This window comes from Microcaecilia unicolor, chromosome 2 (genome assembly GCF_901765095.1).
Source record: "Microcaecilia unicolor chromosome 2, aMicUni1.1, whole genome shotgun sequence".
Classification (NCBI taxonomy): Eukaryota; Metazoa; Chordata; class Amphibia; order Gymnophiona; family Siphonopidae; genus Microcaecilia; species Microcaecilia unicolor.
In genome coordinates this window covers 99,184,865-99,206,870 of record NC_044032.1, presented here as the reverse complement: position 1 = coordinate 99,206,870, position 22,006 = coordinate 99,184,865, and the positions used below count along the sequence as shown (strand labels likewise).

The 22,006-nt window shown below is 43.2% G+C and overlaps 1 protein-coding gene across 1 annotated transcript; it reads left to right on the top strand.

Moving 5' to 3' along the window:
- The first annotated feature begins 11,524 nt into the window (after positions 1 to 11,524).
- PLK2 (polo like kinase 2) lies at positions 11,525 to 18,311 on the top strand. The gene is made up of 14 exons (XM_030193158.1): positions 11,525 to 11,866; positions 12,350 to 12,457; positions 12,572 to 12,688; positions 12,813 to 12,942; positions 13,202 to 13,289; positions 13,706 to 13,801; positions 14,085 to 14,283; positions 14,423 to 14,573; positions 14,711 to 14,802; positions 14,947 to 15,076; positions 15,678 to 15,918; positions 16,022 to 16,151; positions 17,125 to 17,235; positions 17,520 to 18,311. The coding sequence occupies exons 1-14, from the start codon at positions 11,654 to 11,656 to the stop codon at positions 17,709 to 17,711; spliced, it is 1,998 nt and encodes a 665-aa protein (XP_030049018.1). The 5' UTR covers positions 11,525 to 11,653; the 3' UTR covers positions 17,712 to 18,311.
- Positions 18,312 to 22,006: the final 3,695 nt, after the last annotated feature.

Genomic DNA, 22,006 nt, shown 5'->3' with positions numbered 1-22,006 from the left:
ATACCTAGCATCTCTTCTCTGTCTCCCTGTGTCTCTCCTCTCTCTTCCCTTCATCCCACACCCCACACCCAACCTGTAGCCAGGGTGTCTACCTCTCTGATCTCACTCCCCTCCCCCATAGTTCAGTATGTCTTCCTCCTGGGTCTTCAGGGTCTTTCCTCCTTTCTTCCCCTAGTCAGTCAGCCAGTCAGTCTTTCTCAGTGCTTTTTTTGTAGGAAAAAAAGATATCGGTACTCATTAGGGTGGGGCCATGTATGGCTCCGCCCCTTATGGTAGCCACACCCACAGTAGCCACACCCCTTATATCAACTGTGGTGCATATAAGCAGTCTCATTAAAAATACTATACCAGTATAGAAGCAAAAAATAACTTGTGATTTTTTTTTCACTATAAATAATTTCTATAAGCTGTTACAGCTCTAGTACGCCCAGTGCAAAATAAGACAGCAGATGTAAATTCTCAAATTGGACATCTTCCAAACACTAAAATGAAAATAAAATGATTTTTTTCTACCTTTGTTTTCTGATGACTGTTTTTCTGAACATGTTGGTCCCAGTCTCTGATTCTGAGGCTCTTTATCTGATCCCTTAACTCCGTTTCCAGGGCTTCCTTTACATTTATTTCTTTACTTTACCTCCTTCATTTCTTGCCCTACATCCATAGGTAAAAGCTGGGTCCTCTGCGGACTTGACTGGAGGAGGTATAGAGTGGATCCAGCTTTTGCCTATCATCCATGTGCAGATTTTCTCTTCTTTTCCCTTTCCCTCACCTTGTCAGTATGCATCTCTTTCCTCCCTCCATCACGCCCAGCATTTTTCCTCTCCCCCTTCATCCATGTCCAGCATTTCTCCTCTCTCCTCCCCTCTATCTATGTTCATCTCACTTCTTCTCTCTTCCCTGCCCTCCATCCATGTCCAGCATTTCAACTCTCTCTCTCCTCCCCTTCATCCATGTCCAAAATTTCTCCTCTCTCCCCTAAATCCATGTGCATCTCCTTCTCTGTCTTCCCTCCCCTCCATCCATGTCCATTTCTCCTCTCCTCCTCCACTCCATTCATGTGCATCTGCATCCTCTGTCTTCCCTCACCTCCATCCATGTCCAGTATTTCTCCTCTCTCCCTTCCCCTCCAACCGTGTGCATCTCTTTCCTTCCCTCCAACATTTATCCTCTCTTCCCTGCCCTCCACTCCGTCAATGTCCAGCTTTTCTGCTCTATCCCCTCCATGTGCATCTCCTTCCTGTCTTCCCTCCACTCCATCCATGTCCAGCATTCCTCCTGCCCTTCCCTCCATCTATCCATGTCCAGAAACTCTGCTCTCTCCCCGCCCTCTCTTCCCATCCATGTCCAGATTCTCCTCTGCCCTCCCATCTGTGTCCAGCGATTCTCCTCTCTCCCCTGCCCTCCATGTCCAGCGATTCTCCTCTGTCCTCCCCTCCATGTCCAGCGATTCTCCTTTGCCCCCCTATCGTCCCCTCCATGTCCAGTAACTCACCCCAGGCCTCCACCTGCCTCCCCTTCTAAGCCTGAAAGGAAGGAAGAAGACTTCGGCTGGGGGGGGATGGGGTCCCCGCCAGCCTAGGTAGGCGACGGCGAGTGAGCGGGTAGGCAAGCGGGCGGGGGTGGGGGGGGTGGGGTCGATGGTAGGGGAGTCCAGGGCCAAATCTACGGGGGCCCTGGTCCCCATGGCCCCATAGCAGCGACGCCCCTGGTCCCAGCAAACTATAGTCTGGAAAACCAACTGAGGTGTACCTAGAAATTACTCATATTCCCATTATTCATGTCAAAACTCCACAGAGCCTATGCATACTTAAAGTTCCTAATTTGTTTTAGTACAGTAGTACCCCCACCCATCATTCATCCAGATATTCTGAGAGACCATTTCATCACAAGCTTTGACATCAGACTTTAATCCTTAAACATCCCTGTGCAATATTGTACTACAACAGTAAGATTGTAATGGCTGTTCTCAAGAAGGACAAGGCAAGTGCTCTAACCACTTCTGTCCTTGAGCAACAGCGACTTGGCCAACATGAAAGGCTGCTTTAGGGGAAAGAATTGAGCAAAACACATGTGGCTTGGAGCATGCTCCACTCACGTGATTTGAATCAGCTACCCCAGAAGTACTCTGCCACTTCAGTCCTTGAGAAACAGAGCCTGGTCAATGTCAAAGGCTGCTTTAGGGGGAGGAATTGAGCAAAACATATGGGGCTTGGTGGTGGGGGGTAATGCTCCACTGATAGGATTTGAACCAGTTACCCAAGAAGGACAAGGCATTCTGCCACTTCCGTGCTTGAGCAACAGAGCATCAACCAATGTCAAAGGCTGCTTTAGGGGAGGATTTGCGCAAAACACTTGTGGCTTTGGGCGGGGGGGGGGGGGGGGGGGGGGGGGGGAGGAGAGCCATGCTCCACTGTTGAGATTTGAACTATACTACTAAAGAGCAAAATGGAAAATACTGGCAACCTTGGAGGGGGGGGGGGGCAGTCAGGTGAAACAGCTGTATGCCAAATTTGTTTTTTACCTGCTACTTATCCTCCCTTTCCCTTACCCCCCCCCCCCTTGTCTCCATACAGATGGATGACCTCCGCAATAGGGCCCGCTATCTACAGCAGCATGAGCCACAGGGGGGTGTAGGTTGAGCTGGAGGCAGGGGCAGGTGAGTGAAACTGTAGTCTCCAATGACCCTCTCTACTTCTAGCCTATCTTAATGGCAGCCTCTCTGTGCCAATGTGTAATCAATAGCAAAGGTTGGTCCTTTACCCCCATGCTCAACTCCCAAAACCTCAATGGCCATCCCAACTGTGCAGGTGATGGACAGCATGATTGTAACCAATGTCTCTCTTTCCCACTTTTTGAGCTCAGGCACAACTTATCTGTCCCCTGGAGCTGCTGCTGGTGCTGTTGTAGGGCCAATGGGGGAGGAGGAAGATGCTGGCCAAGGAATGCAGAAGGAGGAGGAGGCGGATGACAACAGCAACAGTGACATCAATAGTGACGATATTGACCCAAACATCACTCCTCAGACTCCCCACCCCGCCTAGGACCTTCCACCACCCTCCCAGATCCCACCCCCAGAATCATCCACCCCATCCAGTTTCCATCACCCTCTCAGATCCCACTCCTTGGGCTCCCCCACCCCAGGAGCAGTCTGACTCCCCTCAGGAGGTTGGAATTGTGGCAGAGGACAATGGCCTCCCACACAAATCCCCATCTTCTCCCAAACAGCAAGCTGATGTTCAGGAGGATCCAGGGGCAGGTGAGGGTGAAGGTGCAGCCACACCTTAGCCCGCATCTGCCTCTGGTTCCAAAGCTGTCTGGGAATGAAATGGCATACATTTGTGATGCCATTGACCAATGACTGAGGGTTCTGGAAGCTGGTCAGGCCAGGGTGGCGGATGCCCTAGATCAGATCATGGCCACCCAGGCCATGATTCTATCTGCTCTAGGGCATCCTGCCATCCCTGGACCCTTATCTTACACACCTCCTGAGGCAGCTCCTGCTGCTCTAGGGGTCTCCCCCTCCCTCCCTTAGACACTTTGACCTTCCTTATTGCACTGGAAAAAGACATTTTCACAACAAAACCGATTGTTGCTTCAAGTGCTACTGACAGTATGCTTTAATATAAGCGATTGAAGTGATATTGGGGAAGAGCAGTCTGTAGAAGATGTTGAAGATGGGCCTCCAGAACATCTCTTTATTCATGGGGGATACACTGGCAACATTTCTGCTTTCTTTTGGAATCCTAAGGAACCCAGGAGTTGTTTGCTCCATGTCAGAAGACAACATTATGTCAATATGGCAGATGCCTGAAAACATATACAGTGAGGAAGAACCACACATACCTCCATCTGACCTGAAAGCTCAAGGGTCATAAACCTTTGTTTAACCAGAACAATAGTTAAGCATACTGGTTTTTGTGAATAGGTATGTAGGGCTGGGGAAGGAGTGAGATGGGGAATGGGAGAGGTAGTGGGTGAAAGAAGATGGAAATTTGATAGGTAGTAAAAAGGAGAAGGGTGAGAGAGAAGCAGAAAAGAGCTAAAAAAAAAAGAATGATCAATATGTCAGTGGCAGGAGTAGTGAGGGAACAGACAGGAGAGAGGAGAAAAGACAAATGGACTGCAGCCGCTTGAAGAAGAATTAGCAGAACAGAGAAATTGGAACCAGCAAGATGGAAAAATAAAATGTCCAGACAACAAAGGTAGAAACAAAGCATTTTATTTTGAATGTTTTAAATGGAATATGTTAGCTTTTGGAAATGTGCATAACAAATGTCTTTGTGTTGTGTTCAGTAGAAAAGGAAATGCATTTCTGTTTTATGTATCTAGTGCTGTGGTAATGCTAAGTTTAACTTCTTGGGGTTCCCATTCAATTTTTGTCTAAGTATTTTTATTTCTAATTGGTGATCCCTTGTTCTGTATTTGGTGAGGGACTGTTGGTGTGGTAGTAATGGCAGGTGGGAAACCCAGAGAGGAGAATCAGAGGGGGGGGGGGGGGCTCCTTCATTTTCTGACCTGGGCCCAAGCAGTTCTGACCCTTGCTGTATAGCTGGTGAGGATTCCCAAGCATCCCCAGCTAAGGACCTCCTCCAAAGATGGCCAGAACTCCCTTCCACCAAGCTCTGCCGTTGGCAACGGCATCCTTGAACCATCTACAACTAAGCATTGTGGGGTGCCGGCACCAGTGAATCAGGGTCATTGCTGCTGTCTGCCAAGCTTGGTAAAAGAGAGTTCTGGCCACGTTCAGAGAAAGTCTTCAGCTCACAGAGCTTGGGGATCCTCCTTAGCTAAAGTATTTATATTTTGAGGTGGGGGTAGGATGGGACAGAGAAAATTTTGTGCCCACCCAAAACTGGCTTTCTGGCTATGCCACTGAGATGTGGCCAGTTGAGGTGCAGGGCCATGTGATGCCAGAAGCAAGTTTGGACATCGGCCTTGACTGTAGCCGCTGCAGGCCCATACAGACGTTGAGTTGGAGGGGAAAGGTGGGCACTGTGGGTACTTTGAAAAGCACTGAGGGGGAGGGGGCACTTGTGTATATAATTTCTTTCTGCAACAGTAAACATTGCCATATTCAACATAAATATGTTTGCCTGAGGTTATTGCTGACTTGATTACCTCTCCTGCATGCCAATGTCACAGATCCTCCAGGAGTCATTAGGCCCTTTCTAACTCAATGCCTTGTTTTTAATGCCTGGCCTGTTTCTGGTTCCCCTGTATGCTGAACCATGGGCCAAAGTGGGGTCTTCACTGCTTGCTGCACTCTACACACAGCCATCTGCAGGCCTGTGCCAGTGGGTGTGGCTCACTAGATCCTGAATTGTCTGACATAGTTGAGCCTGTCTAAAGAATCACCCCATTGTATGCAGGGAAGTGTAGCCTTCTTTTGGATTAGGAATTCATTTGGCAACACTGATTCAGCAGTCCCAGTCTGCAGGGCCGGCCCTAGGGTTTCTAGCGCCCTCCTGCAGTCTATTAGTCGGCGCCCCTACCCATCCAGAGGTGGGATCACTATGGCTCCGCCCCCACAGTAGACACACCCCTTTTACCAGCCATGGCATCATTGAAAATATTACACCAGTATAGAAGAAAAATAACTTAGCACACAGACCAGGAATTAGGAGAACAGACAGTCTTGCCAACTCTGAAAAACAATGTGTTATCAAAATTTCAGAATCTAACAAACAGATCCCTATTCAGACACTTGGCCTTGCAGTCACACATGTAGAACAGAGATAGCCCCTCTTCAAATTCTTCAAAAATTAACCTGAAATCCTAAGAAGTTAGACTCTGCATGCAGCACAATAGCCTTCCCATCGAGCACAGCTTAGTATCTAGCTAGGACAGACTTAATCAGCATAAACTAACATATTCTACAATCTGAGTTGGACAGACTAACATGAGTTACTGAAGTGGGAATGAGAGATAGGTGATGGTTAGGAATTGAAAGCAGGCATCTAGCCCTCCTGTCCTGTGAGTTGCTGTGTTGGGAGTGGGGGTGGGGGTGGAAAGGGTGGATCAGGTGCAGCACTAAACAGCAGTCTCTGACAAATCAAGGGTCCAGGCTCTGCTGTGCTATCTCTGTCTGAGCCCTCTCTGGGCAGAGGACAGAGGTTAGCTGAGCTCCCACAAGTTATTTCAGAGCCAGATTCAGTTGGAGCAGTGACGTCCTCTGACAAACACAAGGAGGATATTTCTCTGCTTGGGAGGGGGGAGGGGACGGGACAGAGAGCTGACAGCTTTGGAGCCAGACTGAGATGAGCAGCAGAGATTAGATACTCAGAAGAGCTTGATTGCTTGCAAAGTGACGCCCTTGAAGGCAGACACCCTGCTGCAGTGCTTACCCTGCTTACCGGGTTTGACCGGCCCTGTCAGTCTGCTATGGGGTAAGCCTCCAACTTGATCCACCCGGTTGACCAAATCAGTATCTAGTTGGCAACCATTGTCCATATGGTCACCCCCCAGAGCTCCTGAGACAGTGCAATCTGGAGGGCAAATGTTTTCTCTGATCATGCTTGGGAAACACTTGTAGCCCTGGTCTAGCAGGCATGGACTTGCCTAAGACCAATACAAGTGACTGCAGCGCACCCACACACCAATAATAAGATACAAACACACCTACTTCTATACAGGAATGGTAGGGTTGGGGGAGGGGATAGGGGAAGTCCATTGCTATGTGCAATTCTGGTCACTGCATATCAGAAAAGATTATAGCAGAATTAGTAAAGGTAGAGAGAAGGGTGATGAAAATGATAAAGGGGAAGGGATGACTTGTCTATGAGGAAAGGTGAAAGTGGCTAGGGCTCTTCAGCTTGGAGAAGAGATGGATGAGGGGAGATATAATAAAATACTGAGTTGAGGGGAACAGGTAGATGTGAATCACTTGTTTACTCTTTTCACAAATACTAGGACTAGGGGGCCATGCAATGAAGCTACCAAGTAGTAAATTTAAACAAACTGCATAAAATATTTCTTCACTCACTGTGTAAATAAACTCTGGAATTTTTTGTCAGAGAATATGATAAAAGCAGTTAGCTTTGAAGATTTAAAAAGGTTTGGATAATTTCCTAAAAGAAAAGTCCATAAGCGTGTATTATTTATTTATTCATCTGGATTTATTTACCGCCTTTTTGAAGGAATTCACTCAAGGTGGTATACAGTAAGAATAGATCAAACATGAGCAATAGGCAATTATAGCAGTAAAAATATTAAGATGGACTTGGGAAAATCCCTGCTTATTTCTAGAATAAGTGGATAGTAAGAACTCCTGGGATCGCTCAATGATAAGCACACAGATAAGTGTCTGATGTTTAGTTTATAGCAAATAAGAAAAGCTTCCACTGAATTCACTGAATCCACCTTGGTCACTTAATTGCACAAGAAGTTTTTCAGTTTGGATATTATCAGCAGACGCAAAAAAATATAAAAATAGGTATGGATGGCAGGGGGTTGTCAATGCTTAGAGTTGTCACATAAAGTAGGCACACCAGATGGGTACAAGCCTTTTGCCTAAAGTGACTGTATGAGACTTACCCGCAGCATATCAATTTAGTGATCAAGTAATTGTACCTCTACCACTTTGTTTTGGTTGTATTTCTAGAATAAGCAGTATAAAACTTGTTTTACGTTCAAATATTTGAAAGGTATTAATCCGCAAACAAACCTTTTCCGGAGATGGGAAGGTGGTTGAACTAGAGGACATGAAATGAGATTGACGGGGGGCATACTCAAGAAAAATGTCAGGAAGTATTTTTTCACGGAGAGAGTGGTGGATGCTTGGAATGCCCTCCCGTGGGAGTTGGTGGAGATGAAAACGGTAACGGAATTCAAACATGCGTGGGATAAACATAAAGGAATCCTGTTCAGAAGGAAGGGATCCTCAGGAGCTTAGCGGAGATTGGATGGCAGAGGCGGGGCTAGTGGTTGGGAGGCGGAGTTAGTGCTGGGCAGACTTATACGTTCTATGCCCTGAAAAAGACAGATACAAATCAAGGGGCTGGTGGTTGGGAGGCGGGGCCAGTGCTGGGCAGACTTATATGGTCTGTGCCCTGAAAATGACAGATACAAATCAAGGGGCTGGTGGTTGGGAGGCAGGGCCAGTGCTGGGCAGACTTATATGGTCTGTGCCCTGAAAAAGACAGATACAAATCAAGGTAAGGTATACCCAAAAGGTAGCACATATGAGTTATCTTGTTGGGCAGACTGGATGGACCGTGCAGGTCTTTTTCTGCCGTCATCTACTATGTTACTATGTTCTAGGATCTTGCCAGGTACTTGTGACCTGGATTCTCCACTGTTAGAATCAGGATGGCAGCGCTTATGTTCTTACGTGCTGTAAGTGGAAGCCAATGCACCTCAATGCTCATACTTTCTCTTGTGATTACTAATGCAAAGTGCATGGGTGGGAAAGTAGCCCAGAGTCTGAAAGGATGCAGGCTGTTTTTGAAAATTGACCCCATGTGATGCGGGATACCTATAATAATGCACATTATCTATAGGCCTGTCAGAACACCCAGATGATTAACAGTATTTTCAATGAGGAAATAAAAGTCAAAAGCTTTAAGTAATAGGCTGTGAATGTTTGTCCCATTACAAGTATTCAGTTTGTATTGCTGGACAAGTTATTAGGATGAATAAAACAAGTGGTAAACTGCTAGAGATAAACTTGCATAAAATACTTGTCCACCAAAGTTTCACTGTTTTAAAAATTGTCCACAGGGTGGTGATCATGTACCTATAAAAGCATCTACAAAGAGTACTTGTTCACCAAAGTTCCACTGTTTTAAAAATTGTCCTCAAGGTGGCGACCATGTACCAGTAAAAGCAACTGCGAGATCATTGGGTTGCTGCTATGGACTCCCAGGCTACAGTACACACAGCATATGCCTGGTTTTGACTTTCTTTCCACCAGATGTCACTCAGAATCAGCCTACACATCACTGGGATCAATGAAAAACCAGTGAACTCACTGTTGCTTGATGTTTATTTAAACAAGCTTTTGTAAAATTCAGACAGTATTCTTGGTTCCTACTTCAGTCTACACATAGCAAGAGTTTATGGGTTATGAGTATGTTCAGTGAAGAGACAGAAAAAACAGTCCCATAAACAGAATACTTCCATTTGTTCAGTGTGACTTTTTTTTACATGCCTTTTCCCATTTCACATCCATCTATAAATATATAGTAGTAACCTTGCGGTTCCATGGAAACTCCAGATTGTGGGTTGCAGAGCAGGTATGGGAAAATGACATTCTGTGGTCACTGATGCACCTTGCAGAACAGACAGAAAAGCTAACAAAAGAATTAGTGCTGGTGAGAAATTGTGCATAGGAAATTGGCACCATAGCATTACTAATTAGGGAGGGGGGATGGTGTACCATGGGGCACACCAAACACTTCTCTCCAAGGAGAGGGTATGATGTCACAAGACTAAAGCCAATTTTCACCCACTCCAGGAGGTTTTAATTCTCCCCAGTGCATGTTGCTATACAGGAGCATAGCCAGACCTCGATGGGAGGGGGGGGCCAGAGCCCAAGGTGGGGGGGGGGGGGCATGCTCAGTTTCATTAAAATGAGCGTGCACAGCGACTGAAAACAGGACAGGGCGCCAGGCAATGTGAGAACAGCACGGGACAAATGCTTTAGCTGGCGGGGGTTGGGGACCCCCACCAGCCAAACTGGGGGCCCCAGAGCCAATTTGGGGGGCCCAGCCCCCGTAACTATACCAATAACCCACACCAATGCAATTGCTAGGATGACAAGCTCCACCTACTGGCTTCAGCCCTTATAATAGGCCAAGTAGGCTCATGCCGTCTCCTGTTATCAAACCTTGGTTCTCGCTAAGCAGAATGGGAGTCCTCTAACTACTGTGCTGCCAGTGGGTGGTGCTTCAATATTGTGCTTTCAGTTACTAGGGCCAGGTAGGTTCGCTGGACTCTTACAGCATTTGTCTGTCCCTCACTATTGAAAATGTGGTAGAAAAACAGCACCTCCCACTGGCAATACTGTAGGTGGAGAACTCCCATTCAGCTTAGAAGGAACAGTGGCATTGAAAATTCACATTTATTTTTTGGCACAGGGGACGTGTCTGGGACAGAGAGTGGGTGTTCTGTGCGTTAATCGGTTAGCCCAGGTACATTGCTGCTCACTGATTAGTATGTGCTTCTCGTGTGAGCCCTTACTGCCTACATAATGGGTGGTGGTAAGTGCTCATGCGTTAATGCTGAAATTAGCACATGGCCATTAATATATATATAGGGTATAAAGTCCAAATTTTCATATATATATATATATATATATATATATATATATATATATATATATATATAAAAGAAAATTCGGACTTTATACCCTAGCAGTAAAAATGCCCTTAACACACAGGAAAGGCCTATGTAAGGGCAAGGCCATTTTTTACTGCTGTTTGGTAAAAGGGCCCCAAAATCTCTTACATCTAGCCACCTGGATATATGTTTTAAATACTAACCCATATTTATGCAACCTCCTGAAACACAAATTTTGATCTGGATAATAACCCATATCTGGTTGTGTCACCTACTCAGGGCAGTGGTTGATGTGGGATATCGATAAATAAATAGTGGTCCAAACCCTCCTAAACAAACTCAATCTGTTCCCCTCCCCCTCCTGCATGCTTTCTAGCTGGTGATGCTTTGTTGAGTGAAATAGTGGTCGATCTGTAGCCCTCCCCATTCTGCTGCCTATGGTGTTAAACAAAGTTATGACTGATCGTGAGTTAAAATAAACTAATGTACCTATTGGCCAACAGAAAATTTTTGAAAAGGTATTTAAGCAGTTAGCATCCACTGCTGATAATGACCTGGTAAACGAACACATTTACCAGGCAGGGAATGAGGTCAGATCCCTGCATAAGTTCATCATGTTCCATACCCTGCACTGTCTGTATTACACTGCTGCAATGAGCAAGGGATGAAATTTGAGTTGCCAGCAGCTTCTCTCCAAGAAGAAAAATAGCATGACCAGGGTGAAATTAGAGGTTTTTATATATATATATAAAGGGCCAAAGACAGCAATATCTATCTCTTCTCCCAAAGCAAGCCTGTTAGAAAGGTTGCTGTTCAGCTTTCTTCTTCATATTCAAAGGAAAGAGTGTCAAGGTAACTAATGGAGAAGAATTCATAAGCCCTCTGTGGTCTATTGTCCAACAGAACCGAGCTGAAACAAAAAAGGCAGTGGGATACGTGCAGTAAATTATGGGAACGAACAGGCAATCTGCCCGGGCTTGTTTCTGGAGTGGAGCTGCAAACGCACAGATACTATTAAAGGTCACTCACCGCGTTTTTCCTCCCACCGGCCGCAGCAATAGGTAACACCACACCCCCTTCCCCCGCCCACTTGCCAGAAACCGGTGGACCGTGGACAGCAACGCTGGCTCTCCAACAGAAGATAGAAGAAAGCAGCCGCCAGCCGCAGAGGGCAAGCGCAGCCATTGGAACCTCCGGCCCGGGGGCGGGTCTTGTGACGTCACAAAGGATGAGGGTGTTGCGTTTCGCCGCGCGCGCCCCGCTCTTATATAGGGAAGTGCCAGCAGCCAACCAGCCAATTCTTCAGTTTAATTAGCGAGCAGAGGTTTAAAGCGGTTGTGAGGAAACTGGAGCAGCCTCTGCGGGAATCTGTGCGATGGAGTTACTGCGGACTATAGCGCATCAGCCAGCCGGCTGCCCGGCCAAGGTGTGCGAGCAGGCGCTCGGGAAAGTCTGTGACTCGAAGCGGAGAAAGCCACCGGTTGGGGTGGCCGAGGAGCACGTGCACCCGGTGGCGACCGAAGTGTCGCGGATTATCACCGACCCCAACACTGGAAAGCGCTACTGCCGTGGGAGGGTCCTCGGAAAGGTAAATGCAGTCGATTCGACCTGGATACAACCAGCGCCGGCTCACCGTGTGTTAAAACTACAATGAAGTGCTCTTGGAGAATAATTTCGTCCAACCTTCATGCGTTCCCTCTTGTATTTTGCTTGGACCGATGGTGCCCGTAGTTTTTCTAGCTCCCCTGGTTTTCTCGCTCTTGCTAGGAGGAGTTTAAGATGGTAAACTGGAGGCGCTGCTCTGATGATCCTCATCTGACCTGGATAGCATAATTGTCAATGATTAAAGTGGCTGCTTAAAAATATTTTTTAGACATGTGAAAATGCACACCTTTCAGTCTATCATAAGCTATTCTATAAGGATATCGGAGGGCGAATTTTTTTTTTTAAATTTCGGTTTATGTTAATCTCTAGTACTATGCTTGAATTTTAGTATTGAAAACCTCTTATTGCATGAGTTATTGTGCTTAACGTTCTTCTCATGTATAATTTGGGATCTATTGTTTTGCAGGGTGGCTTTGCAAAATGCTATGAAATGACTGATCTGACAACCAACAAAGTGTATGCTGTGAAAATTATTCCACATAGTAGAGTCGCAAAGCCTCATCAGAGAGAGAAGGTGTGTTAACTATTTCCTTTCCTGATCATGCTTTATTTTTGTTTGCTGTGTATTTTTTTTTAAGAATTTGCCAGTCTGCTTTGATTTGAAAGGTAATGCTTGCTTTCTTCATAGATTGACAAAGAAATTGAGCTGCACAGAATCCTAAATCACAAACACATCGTACAGTTTTATAACTACTTTGAAGACAAAGAGAATATCTATATTCTTCTGGAGTACTGCAGTAGAAGGGTAAGCCCCAGTTTTAATATTTAGGCTTCATGTTTTTATTCTCGTGAAAAAAATTTTTTTTTGCCTGAATCATCCTGTTGATGTAGGTTGGTTTTTTTTTTTTCCCCCCCTGTTTTTGTTTTAGTCTATGGCTCACATACTGAAAGCAAGGAAGGTCTTGACAGAGCCAGAAGTACGATACTACCTCAAGCAGATTGTTTCAGGATTGAAATACCTTCATGAGCAAGAAATCCTGCACAGAGACCTTAAGCTGGGTAAGTGCACTTTGTGTGTGGTAATAAAACATTGGCTTCCGCTTCTGCGGTTTCTCTGTGGCGCTTTGATATTCAGCCCTTGACAGCTTAATTGATGGGAGTAGTTCTGACTTCCCTTGAAAAGCCTTGATTTTTTTCTTTCATTTTCTTGTGCCCTTTGAAATAGCATTGTGTACATTTACACAATTGAGTATTGAAAGCTGGTTTCGAGAGTTTGCATTTTTTAGGGATTAATGCTTCTGTTTTGTTTTTTCTCTAGGAAACTTTTTTATTAATGAGAATATGGAGCTGAAAGTTGGTGACTTTGGTTTGGCTGCAAGGTTGGAACCACTGGAACAGAGGAGGAGGTATTTTTTTTTTTCAAACTGATTAATAGCTGAAGGGTAGCGTATGATTCTAAGGACACTAGCATGATATCTCTGATCGGAAGCTGCCTATTAGTACATGGAGACTAATTCTGGAAATAGCATTATTATGAAGTTAATTTGTCAGGAGAAGGGGTTTGTGTGTAACGGTTGTAGTAGAACAGAATGCAGCTCTGAAGCAATTCAGAATTTAATGTGTGCTCCTAAACTTTTTTCAGTTGCTGAAAGTTGTTTATCTTAATACTAGATGTATTTAAGGGATAATGTGTCTGCAGATGTGGAAAAACTAGTTGAGGGTTGGGGGATTAAACTGCACCCCAGAAATAACGTATTATAAGCTGGTACTGAAATCCCACATGACTCCAGCATAACATGTTGCTGATATGATTTGTTTACAGAACAATTTGTGGCACACCAAATTACCTCTCCCCTGAGGTCCTGAACAAACAAGGACATGGCTGTGAATCTGATATTTGGGCCTTAGGCTGTGTAATGTAAGTGCCTCCCCTTTTTATTTATAATACCCAAAGTTGTGTACAGTGTAACTCATCTAGTTTATAACTGCTACCCGAATCTTGAACTTTGGGAGCTGACTTTTTTTGAGTAGATGCTTTTGGGGATTATAGAATCGCCCTGTGAAGGGACATCTCAAGTTTAATGCATTGTCTTTGTAGGTAAACCTGCAAAATAACCTGTCTGAAAAAAACTCTTGTCCACTAAGGCTATGAACTAATGCTCATAACTGCCAACTAACCTATGCTTTCTTTTACTTAAAAGGTATACGATGCTATTAGGAAGACCACCATTTGAAACAACAAATCTTAAAGAAACCTACAGGTGTATAAGGGAAGCAAGATATACTATGCCGTCCTCATTAGTAGCACCTGCAAAGCACTTAATAGCAGCCATGCTTGCAAAAAATCCAGATGAACGGCCCAGCTTAGACGAACTAATTCAACATGAGTTTTTTATGCAGGTCAGTGTCACTTTTTTTTTTCTTTCAAAGGCGGTAAATGAATCCTAATAAATAAACCCTAATAGATGACTATCCTGTAGATGTAGGATAGTGATGATGCAGTGGTATGCTAAAACGACCTCTCCCATTGTACCTTCAGGGCTTTACACCAGAACGTCTGTCCACGAGCTGCTGTCACACTGCACCAGACTTCCATTTATCTAGCCCAGCAAAAAGCTTCTTCAAGAAGGCAGCTGCTGCTCTGTTTGGTGGCAAAAAGGAAAAAACAAGATACTGTGATTACCATCAGAGTAAGTATTATCCCTTTTTTTTTTTTTTTCAGTTAGATGCATTGTATAAAGTGCCATGAAACAACTTATTAAATGGGAGCTTATTTTTCTAAAGCCATAGAAAACTTTTTTTTCAAAATGACGTCTCTATTTTGTAGATAAACTGAAAGAACAGGAGATCTACAAGCTTATGCAGGACTTGAAAAAGACATCCATAACTCAGCAGCCCCATAAACACAGGACAGATGAGGTTGGTTGAAAAGATTTAAGCTGTGCTCTCCACTTTATCCCTCCCCAATTAACACCTTGCAAAACAGACTATCCAAATCTGGCGTAATTAATCATAGCTTATGAATGCTCTGGTAAGGTAATGGATTCCTTTGTTCTTTTGCAGGTTAAAGTAGGGTGCAAGTTACCAAGCGTAGTTGAAAAACCTGGCCAGCTGACAGAAAAACAGCAGGTTGGAGATGTGATCCGAATGATAGTTAGAGGAACTCTAGGAAGCTGTAGCAGTAGTAGTGAATGTAAGTATTCAAGACTCCTCCTTCACAATACAGCAGGATTTTGTTCTAAAATGCTAGTCTCCTCTTGCCATTCTTAAGCTCCTCCTTAACCACAGTATTATGAGTCTATTTAATCAGAATGCCAAGCAGGCATTAGTCATGCATGTTAGAGATGACTGGAGCATAGGATGAGGCTGTGCTCATAATGAAGTGTATGCTTTTTCATTTCCCAGAGAGCATAAGTGTTGGTTTGGAGGAGCATTTTAAAGCAGCATGTCTCAAATAGCTTTGCATTTGCTGATCCTAAAATATATTTCATAGCATCATTATCAGCTGGTCCTCTCATAGGAAGCAATGACTGTTGTCTGCTTAGCCAATAGACATAGCACCTTTAAATTTGACTCTGCACTTCCCTCTTAAAGGGATAGACAAAAGCACACATGAGGACATGATTTGGTCCTTTAGATTGTAAGCTCCTCTGACCAGGGACCGTCCTTCTTTGTTAAATTGTACAGCGCTGCGTAACCCTAGTAGCGCTCTAGAAATGTTTAGTAGTAGTAGTCTTAAACGTCACAGTTCAAGCAGAGATCTTGTTTTCATTGAATCAAATGGTGTGTTTCAGGTCTCGAGGACAGCACCATGGGAAGCGTTGCAGATACAGTTGCAAGAGTGCTGAAAGGATGTTTAGAAAACATGCCTGAAGTAAATGCCATTCCCAAAGAACAGCTCAGTGTCTCCTTCCATTGGGTTACAAAGTGGGTGGACTACTCCAACAAGTACGGTTTTGGATACCAACTTTCCGATCACACCGTGGGGGTATTATTCAACAATGGATCTCACATGAGCCTTCTACCTGACAAAAAGTAAGCAGGACTAAACAAGTGCTGTTCTATTTAGTATATCAATTTTTTTTTTTTATGAAAATTATATTCTGACCGGCTTTTTTATCCCCCCCACTCTCTATAGAACAGTTCACTACTATGCTGAGCTTGGGCAGTGTTCAGTTTTTCCAGCTACAGATGCCCCTGAACAATTTATCAATCAAGTGACTGTTCTGAAGTACTTCTCTCACTATATGGAAGAGAATCTCATGGATGTAAGTATTTTAAGTGGAATTGTAAATGAAATTGCATTTGGGTAAACTTGAACTTCTTACTTGGGGATGGCAGCCATCTTGAATGAAATTCTATAGAAAACAAGCCAAAATGTTACCAATGGCTGCTTGTACTTCTCACAGTGGGCTTAATTCAGGAGGTCCCATGGGTTCAAGGTGTTATGTTTTTTTTTCCCAGCTGATGACAGATGTGATTTAGATATTTCTGATACATTTTACTGACTGTAAAATGTATAGTACAAATTGGCCTTTGGACATTACTATACATTTTACTGACTAAAATATATAGTACAAATCTGCCTTTTACAAGTCTGTTAATGCCGTTGGATTCACAGCAGTACAGATTAAACAGCTGTACTGAATAGCTCAGATCAATGGTTTTGTCCGTTTTCTGTAGACTAACGCAGAGGCTCCATTTTGTGAAGGCCACTTGCTTTATATTAGGCCTCTGTTTTGGCCTGTCTTCAGCTAGGTGGAATGAGAAACTTTTAAACTAACTTTCAGGCCTGCCATTATTTCTCTGGCTGTCTGTGAAAGGGTCAATTGGGATGTCTTTTGAGTTGTGCTGGTCAAAATAGCACTATCCCTATCACAGGTCCACAACCAATGTCAGAACACTGGATAGATGCTGTTGGACATGGACTTCAGAGAAACCCTCTTTAGCTCAGTTTAGCAGTACAGTGGCTAACCTTACTCTCCCCACCCCCTCTGCCCCCATGGTCACACTTTAGTGGTATGATTCAGATGACTAAGTTTCTGGGGGAAGCCACTTCTTACCCAAGAGGGTAGAATCCATCTACTCTTGGGATCCTGCCAGGTGCTTGTGACCTGGATTGGTCACTCTTGTAAACAAGATTCTGGGCTTGACAGAACTCGGCATCAATGTTTTGGGCTTTGCATTAGAAACAGATGATGCTTCTGAATTTAATCTTTTGCATTTTTTTTTTTTTTAAAGGGAGGAGACTTGCCCAGTGTGATGGATGTCTGTAGACCCAGGCTCTACCTCCTTCAGTGGTTAAAATCTGATAAAGCATTAATGATGCTGTTTAATGATGGCACATTTCAGGTAAAAATACATCTTAATGACTGCATAAATTTCTGTGGGCATACGGGAGAGACCCCACTTAATTTTTGTTGTAAACTGCTTTCAGCTACTCATTAGAGGCCCTGTTTACCGAGGTGCACTAAAAGTGTGTACCTTAGTAAACAGGCCCCTGGGTTTAAATGCAATGGGGCATAACTTAAAATGGTTTAAAAATGTTTGTGCTACCAGAAGTATGTCTGTTGCATGACTTAGTAGCAAATGTAGATATAAGGTTTCATGTTAAAATATGTACCTTTTTTCTGCAGGTGAACTTTTATCATGACCACACAAAAATCATCATTTGCAACCAAAGTGAGGAGTATCTGTTGACTTACATCAATGAGGACAGAATATCGACGACCTTCCGCCTGACAACGCTCCTCATCTCAGGGTGTTCAGTGGAACTGAAAACTAGAATGGAGTATGCCTTGAACATGCTATTGCAGAGATGTAACTAAAATTATTGAAATTTTCATAAACCAAATGGGACTTGTTGTTGAACTACAGCAAATGCTATTGGAAGTCTTTTGAATGTTGAAGACAGATGGGTGGTAGTACAAACACAATTCCCTGTGTGGTTTGCTGGGCTGGGACCAGACCTGAGATTCTATGAATCCTACGTTTTAGTGGACTAAACAGAATGGCATGGTGTGGAATTACTTGGAAAGGGGAAATGGGTTCTCATTACAAAACTAAGATGGATATATCGGTGGGGTTGACTTCATTGGTACTTAGTAGTATACCTACTGATGGACAACTTTAACTGTGAATACATTCCTGGCAGAAAGGATGTTGCTTATGGGGAAGAGAAAGTTTTAAGCTTTTGGAAAGCTGACTGCTGCAGCCTTTGGCTGCTTGGATTTGTGAACTAGGTCCATAATTTTGTTGTTCATGGACCATATACTGTAAATTAGTAAAATAGCCACATTTTGGGGCTGGACAAGTACTTTTTAATGAACCTATTTATTGCAGCCCAAAGTGAAGTGTTTTATTTATTGACTATTTTTTTTGATCCAAGTATTTTAAATATGCACTTGACAATAAAGAGGATAAAGTCACATTGGGCAATGGTAATCTTTCTTAAGCGAGCAGATTGATCACCACCTGGTACTAGTCTACTGATCTTAAATTCTGTACATTTTTCTAGCTGATGCTAGCTAATATAAAGATGGCAAAATTGGACTGAGGTACATTATAGAACTAAATGAGGACCGAGTACTGTGTAAAACTTAGTTCCAAAATTGGTGGTATGCAGAGCTTCTAAATAATTGCATACAAGCTTAGAAAACTCCTTCAAGCAACTTGTGTTGAATCCTCATTAATGAGTACACAGCTGTACTAAACAGACACCCACCAAAAATAGATTAAACAAGCCAAACATTTGAAATTAACATTTTGTTTCCTTGATAACAGGAAATTCCAGTGCTCACACAAGTTTTGGACACAGATGTAAACTTTTAGAGGCTGGCACCTAATCAACTGCTGAAAACTTGACTAGGCATGAGTTGTTAAATCAAACCATTGAAGTGGGGCAACAGGTGCAGAGTTAAGAACATAAGAGTAGCCAGACTGGGTCAGACCAATGGTCCATCTACCCCAGTATCCTGTTTTCCAAACAGTGGCCAAGCCAGCTCACACGAACCTGGCAGAAACCCAATTAGCAGCAACCTACCATGCTACCAATCCCGGGGTAAGGAGTGGATTCTCCATGTCTGTCTCAATAGCAGACTATGGTCTTTTCCTCTAGGAGTTTGTCCCCCCCCCCCCCCCTTTTTTTTTTTTTTTTAAATCCAGATATGCTAACCGCTGTTGCTACATCCTCTGGCAAAGAGTTCCAGAGCATAACTATTCGTTGAGTGAAAAATTTTCTCCTATTTGTTTAAAAGTATTTCCATGTAACTTGAGCGTCCCTTAATTTTTGTACTTTTGGAACGAGAAAAAAAATAGATTTACTTCTCTCATATGAGGAAAGGCTGTAGAACAAGTAGAAGTTCCAACCCCTTTATGATTTTTGTCGCTGTTTTTTTAACCTTTCATAATTCTGCTATATCTCTTTTTGAGATGCGGCGACCAGAACTGAACGCAATAGGGTGAAGAAAATTTAGAAAGTTGGTGCTGAAATTGTTCTACAGATTTGCTATAATTTATTATGCTATGTTGCAAACTTATCACAAGTACCTAACCCTCAAGCTAAAGTTGGGAATGTAAGATTAAGGTGTGTAACTCTTCTAGAATGAGTTCTGTTACTTATTTTTTTGGTGGTTTTTTAAATAACTATTTGTATGCTACAGGAATCTGACTAGCATGAGCAATGAAATTCAAGAGCCTGCTCACTGACAAAATAACTAGAGCACTGGTTTATTATTGCTTATTTCATGCATGATCATGGATAAAATTTGGCAAGTGATGCACAGCATGATTTGTCTATAAAACTTAACAAGATTCCAAAGTCAGAGCCAGCCTGCTATCTGATAAAATATTTCTTGAAGCTTGTGGATTGAAAGACGGGCACAAATAGGAACATTCTTTGCTCTAAAGGGTAGGACTGTCAAGGCATGAAATGAAGCTTAATTAAATTGGTTGTGACTTTAATTGAAAGCAGCCATTGAACTGCTATAGCTTTGAACCAAACTCTTCAAAAGCCCTGTTCTAGCTACATTCATACAAACAGGAGCAGAAGGAAGCTTACATGACCCTGAGGTCATCTTGTGCAAAAAGATTTAGTCAGCAAACTCTGGGCCTCACTAATGTAAGCTAACCAGTTAGTGCATCAATTTATGTACATACTAAATAGGCCCCACTGAGAATGGGATGTGTAATAGTAATATAAATGAACACATTAAACTGGATAATGCATGTTATTACATGTTAGGTCATTTAGCTCTAAATCCATTACACCTAGATAAAAACTTTTTTTTTTTAAATCTGAAAATCTCATGTTAGCTAATTATTGCTTAACACTGAGAAATGGGGGGAAATATTTTTTTAATTATGGAAATTGATTTCAGTCAAACAGTTAAGCAGCTTCCATGCTCCAGTTAAGTCCATTACACTGAAGGGGAGGTGAAGAATAATGTATTACAACAGCAATCTGTCGGTCATAATGCACCATAGCAAATAGAAAAAGGTGAACACTACAGGGACAAACAGCAGTCCACTAGATAGACCATCATGACTGAAACCTACCACTTACTTGGAGGAGCTGCGGAGCTAAAAGCAATCTCCTATTGCTTTTAAAAAGGCCACATATTAGAAGGTCAGAGGAAAAATACCTACACTAAACTGTTAAAAAATCAGCCTTTAAGTCAATCCACATAGTGTCTGGAAAAACAAGACCCCCCCCCCCCCCCCACCCCAACATTACTTATGTTGACAGCTGATATTGCAAGATGTAAAACTGGATGATCCCAGTTTTCAAAATGTCATACAGGACATTACTATTAAGATCTGTTTTAGCAAAATGGTGTTTGGTGAAGGTAAAAGTTGAGATTTAAACTTTTTGTGATAAAAAGAGTTTCCAGAGGTTGGACTAATGTATTTTGAAACTAAGCAATCCTGTTTTTTCTGGACACCATGTAGTATAAGCCTATAGAAGCTGTGGTACCCTCCTAAATTTCTCCTCTATCAACATAAGCGTTGCCATACTGCGACAGACCAAAGGTCCAAGCCTGCTGTCCTGTTCCCTAGAAATATGGAACTGGGGGAAATAGTCCACTGCTTCTTAATACTTATGGACTGTTCAACCTTTTTTAAACCCTGCTAAGCTAACAGATTTTACCACATTCTCTGGCAATGTTGAGCAAATAAATATTTTGTCCTGTTTATTTTAAATTTACTACTTTATCTTCATTGAATGCCTCTTATTCGTAGTATTTTTGGAAAGGGTAAACAAGCAATTCAAATCTACATGTTCTTCACTCAGTATTTAAAGACCTCTCATACCGCCCCCTCAGCGATTTCTTCTCCAAGCTGAACAGTGCTAGCTGCTTTAGCCTTTCCTTATAGGTACATTGTCCCAGGCCCTTTATCATTTTTGTCACCACCCAGGCCCTTTTCCTGGGTGGTGATTCCTAGGGTCCTGTTTACTAAGCAGCATTATAGGTGTGTTAACGTTTTTAATGCACGTTAACCATGTACGTGCCTACTCTATCCCCCTTATAGGCGCCTATATGGTTTGCACCCACGCTAAGTGTAGGTGCATTAAAACCACTAATGCGCCTTAGTAAACAGGGCCACTAATGTGCACAATTTTTAGCAACTTTTATAGAATTTGGGGGATTAAGTCTTCATCTCCCTGTAGATGTGTGCAGGAGTGCATCTGGTGCCGCTGGTTCAAATTTCACCAACACCAAAAGAATCTTATTTCCTGTGGAAACCAAGGGTACTCATTTAGACCCCAAACAAGCCTTACTTTCCATGGCATTATCCTAAGGACACTTTTTTCATTTCAAGGCATGCGCTTGCAAATGGTTCCAGGTCCTCTCCTACTGATGTCCCCAATCAGCACTGCTGCTGCCGCCTTCATTTGCAATGATCATCCCTATGCAGTTCCCTATTGTGGTCTGGCCAGCGTATTGCTCCCCATCTGCTTTGCACCTCCACAATTTTGGGGGCTTCTGTCCTATTATCAGTACTAGGTTCACTGATCTATCATGTTTTCCTGGGTTTAAAAGCTGAAGCATATGGCTTTCAGGTCACCTCAGCTAAATACCCTCAGTCTAAAGTGGCATTAAATTTAGCTAGAAGTTTTCCA

Excerpts from the sequence above, each read along its gene's own strand:
- PLK2 (XM_030193158.1), top strand. The coding sequence starts at position 11,654 with ATGGAGTTACTGCGGACTATAGCGCATCAGCCAGCCGGCTGCCCGGCC. Across the intron at positions 15,919-16,021 it reads AGCCTTCTACCTGACAAAAA|AACAGTTCACTACTATGCTG; the intron begins GTAAGCAGGACT and ends CACTCTCTATAG. Across the intron at positions 16,152-17,124 it reads TGGAAGAGAATCTCATGGAT|GGAGGAGACTTGCCCAGTGT; the intron begins GTAAGTATTTTA and ends TTTTTTTTAAAG.